At 53.5% G+C, this 2177-nt stretch overlaps 1 protein-coding gene across 1 annotated transcript; it reads left to right on the top strand.

Annotated features, from left to right (window-relative positions):
* Window positions 1–883: 883 nt before the first annotated feature.
* Window positions 884–1969, top strand: LOC123173513 (uncharacterized). Its single transcript, XM_044589931.1, has one exon. The coding sequence runs from the start codon at window positions 946–948 to the stop codon at window positions 1723–1725; it is 780 nt and encodes a 259-aa protein (XP_044445866.1). The 5' UTR covers window positions 884–945; the 3' UTR covers window positions 1726–1969.
* Window positions 1970–2177: the final 208 nt, after the last annotated feature.

Below are 2177 nucleotides of genomic sequence, written 5' to 3'. Positions count from 1 at the left end.
CGGGCCCAAAAACAGACCGAGCTGGCGGACTTTGGCGTCTTGGGGGCGCGACTGGGGTTTTTTTCAGCGTCGGCGCGAAAAGATTGCCATGGGGGTCTGTTGGGGGTGCGGCTGGAGATGCTCTTAATATAGGTATAACGGTGGCCAGTAAAACATAATAGTAGACTCTGCATAGTCAATTGAGGAGAATATAGTTTATATATACATGTTTTGTATGAAATTGTATTACGATCATAATTCGCAAACAAAATGTATTACGAGCATGTAGCTTTTATGACTTCGATAAATATACCATGATCTCTACTTTTTTTGTGGCGAATGATCTCAATATTTGTTTGCTTTCGTAAGTTAGGATCAGTCGATACGTTCCTTGCACAATTAGCAGCGAGCGACAAACATGAGTAATAACTTCTAATATATAATAGTTTTTCGAAGACAATATTTATATGTTGAAATTGTGGAAGAAATTGATTCATGAGCATGATGAACTAGGCGATGCTTGAAGGTTTGTCAGGGGTCAATGTCTCTCTTTTCCTTCGAAAATACGATTTGTCTGTCAGCAGTAGTGATGTAGTAGTATATATTTATGCAACCAAAGAAAAATAGGCATCTAGAAACCTTGCCCGGATTCAAAGTTTCAAACACGAGCCGGTTATTCTTTGTCAGACCGAAGACAGCCATGTCAGCATCTATCCTTGTCCTGGGGCGAGATGTTTCGTCCTTCCTTCGTGTGATCTGCGATCAAAGTCAAGCGTGTCAAACCAGTCACAAATGAAGCTAAGCTACGAGACTCCGCTTGGAGTACGTCGGACACCTTGGCTTCACCCGAGAGCCCCACTTATAAGACCAACACCGTAGGACCAACTGACCAAGAATCATGTGGGCTTTTCATACCACCGATCTCCACCGAACAAAGTAGGCACGACGTGGAGCTCACCCACCTCGATGGCGACCGCCGCTTCGTCGAGCAGGGTGGCCGCGGCGGCGGAGCAGGACGACAAGAAGGACCCGGCGAGGCCCCTGGCCATCCCTCACCCGTACGCCCACCCGGCCGCCAGCGACGTGGACGAGGCGGCGCAGACGGCGACGGGGTGGCGCTCCACGCAGTACCTCCGGAGGAGGCGCCGGTGCCTGCTCTGCTGCTGCGGCTGCTGCGTGGCCACCGCGGTCATCGTCGGCATCCTCGTCCTCGCGCTCTCGCTCACCGTGTTCAAGGTCAAGGACCCGCGCCTCACCATGAACGGCGTCTCCCTCGCCGCCCTCAGGGCCGGCCCCGGCGCGGGGCTGGCCGACCCCGTCGCGGCCAACGCCACGCTCACCGCCGACGTCTCGATCGAGAACCCCAACATCGCGTCGTTCCGGTTCTCGCCGAGCGCCACGGAGGTGTACCTCGCCGGGCGGACGGTCAGCGTGGCCTACGTGCCCGGCGGCCGCGTCGGCGCCCACGGGAGCGCGCGCATGAACGTGACGGTGGACATCCTCGCCGACCGGCTGTCGCAGGCGGTCAACGCCACCGGCCTGCTGCTCGGCCAGGCGTACAACCTGACGACGCACACGGAGATGGGCGGCACGGTGAAGGTGCTGGGGATCTACAAGAAGGATCTCGAGATCAGGATGAACTGCTCCATCACCGTGGAGGTAGGGGGCTTCGCCGGCGTGCTCGTGTCCGGGGCCCCGGCCGGCGTGCACACCAACGGCGTCGCCTGCGTCGCACATGTGAGCTGATTAGAGGGTGCCTTGCCAATTAGATGATGGTTTTCGAACATGTTGCTTCCGTTTTGGTATACTCTGCACTAGTACGTCGCGTGTACATTCTAGTCATGCTGTAAGCCTGTTTTTTTTTTTTTCGAGTATGCTGTAAGTATGTTCTCCCCCATCATTCTCGTGGTTCAAAAAGGCACAAATTTTGCTGTTGTTACACTGTATGATAATTAGCCGAACACACTAGAGTGTAAGGGCATATCTTCAAGGCAGACCCGCAAACCGCTTGTATCCGTTCAGACCGCAGACGCCATCCAACGCCGGCATGTATGGGTCCGTGCAGTGGCGGACCCAGAAATGAAGCAAACCCTGGGCCCAATTTTTTTTCGACAACATGGAAAACTTTGGCACTTAAAGCTACCTCATACTATTTCTAAAAAGCACCTGATGCGTAAGCATAGAAAATAAATTTCAAT

Source organism: Triticum aestivum, chromosome 1D, assembly GCF_018294505.1.
Source record: "Triticum aestivum cultivar Chinese Spring chromosome 1D, IWGSC CS RefSeq v2.1, whole genome shotgun sequence".
Taxonomy (NCBI): Eukaryota; Viridiplantae; Streptophyta; class Magnoliopsida; order Poales; family Poaceae; genus Triticum; species Triticum aestivum.
The sequence above is the reverse complement of the archived record's forward strand: the minus strand, read 5'-3'. Positions and strand labels throughout refer to the sequence as shown.